At 50.3% G+C, this 2,477-nt stretch overlaps 1 protein-coding gene across 1 annotated transcript in view; it reads left to right on the forward strand.

The window, feature by feature from the left end:
• The first annotated feature begins 920 nt into the window (after positions 1-920).
• The window catches only part of gsc (goosecoid), a 2,981-nt gene continuing 1,424 nt past the window's right edge, over positions 921-2,477 (forward strand). The window contains exons 1-2 of the mRNA XM_085257175.1: positions 921-1,378; positions 2,183-2,442. Of these exons, the coding sequence (XP_085113301.1) occupies positions 1,063-1,378; positions 2,183-2,442 (576 nt within the window). The 5' untranslated portion in view covers positions 921-1,062. The remainder of the gene's footprint in view (positions 1,379-2,182; positions 2,443-2,477) is intronic.

Below are 2,477 nucleotides of genomic sequence, written 5' to 3' on the forward strand. Positions count from 1 at the left end.
ATCTGGCCGCCTGACAGCAGCATGTGCGAACATCCTGCAGAGTGTTAAATGCAATCATCGTCCCATTAAGGTCTGAGCTGGAATCCACGTTCCACTGCAGCAGCCAGCGCCCGTTTCCCGACCGCTAAGTCTATGTTGATTAGCCATGTAAATACTTAATAAGTTCCCCTTTCCTTCACTGAATGGAAGCGATAATGGGCCGTTACCTTCGCCCGGTCAGGGGGAAAGAAAGACAACTATGGAGGAAAGCGCTGACTTCCTCCCCACGGAACAGCGAGGGTGGATAATGAGATGACCCCCAGCTTTAATACAGCGTGTTTCAGGGTGACATTTTCATTTAGTCATGCAGGAAGGCAGAGGAGGTAACAGGTAAAGCCCCGGTCACACTTTCACCGCACTCATGCGCACAGATTGTTAATCTAATGGTTTCTTTGTTGTTAAGTAGTCCTAAATGGGCCATTAGTGATAGATATTAATGAGCAACAAAATAACCGTCATGTCTGCTCACTGCTCGAGCTTTAGCGACTTTCTTGCTTTGAGTCAGTAATGATGTCAGAGTGTCCAGAGTGATGGGCACAGCTCACGGAGACCGGTGCACTGGTTTTATGAGGACTTTGATCTGTGCTGAGGGGCACGTTGAAGCAGCCTGTAAACGCTGCTGTGATGTCCTGCACAAAGTCTCGCTGACACCGCGATAATCGGATTACTCTGTAGGAAGAGCCCCCGCGGCCCAGTGACACGTTTCTAAAAGTCTGCAAACACTCTGGATTATCTTAATTGAATTAATTCAATACACAGCTCCGTGGCGCGTTCACGCAGCAAGACGAGCGCAAGGAGACTTGTTGCTGTGACGTCAGCAGTGTATAAGAACAGCCCCGGACTCAGGCGGTTCCCCCAAACCTCCTGTCCGTATTCTCCAGCAGAGAGAGAGAGCACACACGAGTCCCGGAGCCGCGATGACGCAGTTGTAGCTTACGTTCTCCCGGAGCACGGAATCCCGTCAGTCCAGGACACTCACAGCTGGTTCCCACTTTCGGAGAGTTCCCGCCGCACACCGGTGTGATGCCCGCCGGGATGTTCAGCATCGACAGCATCCTGTCCGCGCGGCCGAGCTGTAAGGAGCCGCTGCTGCTGCACCGGAGCGGCCCGGTGGTGCTGTCCGCCGGCCTGACGGACTCTCTCTACGCCGACTACAACGGACTGTATTCAGCCACGTGCGGGCCCGTGGCCCCCCCGGTGCAGCCCGTGAGCGGGAGCAGGATCGGATATAATGGCTACTACTACAGCCAGCTGCACGTCCAGGGCGCCGCGGCAGGGCCCCCGTGCTGCGGCTCCGTGCCCGGCCTCAGCCCGCAGCAGTGCCCCTGCATCCCCACAGGTAACACGGCCAGTCACAGAGTGTCACAGACTCAGCTAAGACCTACGCAGTGAAGGATCCGCCACGGGAACTTTTTTTTCCCCTCACACTCTGTATTTCTCAGAGAAAGCATCTGTGGAGCGAAGTAGCTTCCAGGCCAGAGGGCCCATCAGCCTCTAGGTCAACGCGCGTAATTCCACCGTGAAGTAATTATTCGTTATTAATACAAATTAATTACAATCATGCGTAATATTTCATCGCTTGCGAGCACTATCTTACAATTAAGATTCAGTGTAAACACGCCTGAAATACGCGTTTGTAAAATTATTTCAGACTCCATGCTGCATTTCAAAGCTTTGTAAAAACTCGCAAATGTTCACGTGTGAAGTCTTTTTGTGAGACATTACTGTCGCTGCTGTTTCGCAATCAGGACGAATATCACCGAGCTGTTCTGGATTCATACACAGGAAGCAGAAGCGCTCAGGCACGTGCGCGAGCTTAACTTTGAATACAGGAAAGACTGGAGCTGAGCTTTTCCATCGCTGGGATCTGTTTTGGTGTTTCCACACATTCTGTCATGCATAAAACAGCCTCTTCCACAGTTCATTTAATGTATTTTATTTTATTTTATTTTATTTTATTTTATTTTATTTTATTTTATTTTATTTTATTTTATTTGTTTTGTTTTGTTTTGTTTTGTTTTGTTTTGTTTTGTTTTGTTTTGTTTTGTAGTAAAAAACGGAGTGATTTTAATACGCCAAATAATTGAGTGTATATATAGGGTTTCCACCCAGCCATGATGTGTGCTGTCTGTCCGTCATGCAGGCTATGACAGCCCGGGCTCGGTGCTGATCTCTCCGGTGCCCCACCAGATGATGTCCTACATGAACATGAGCAGCCTGTCTCGGACCGAGCTGCAGCTCCTCAACCAGCTGCACTGCCGCAGGAAGCGAAGGCACCGCACCATCTTCACGGACGAGCAGCTCGAGGCTCTGGAGGGCCTCTTCCAAGAAACTAAGTATCCGGACGTCGGCACTCGCGAACAACTTGCCCGCAAGGTCCACCTCCGCGAGGAGAAGGTCGAGGTCAGCGCTTTTATTTTTAAAAGCTATCTTCTTTC

Source organism: Mchenga conophoros, linkage group LG19 (genome assembly GCF_057382185.1).
Source record: "Mchenga conophoros isolate Kocher_MC1m ecotype Shallow Benthic linkage group LG19, M_conophoros_male_GT1.1, whole genome shotgun sequence".
NCBI classification, from domain to species: domain Eukaryota; kingdom Metazoa; phylum Chordata; class Actinopteri; order Cichliformes; family Cichlidae; genus Mchenga; species Mchenga conophoros.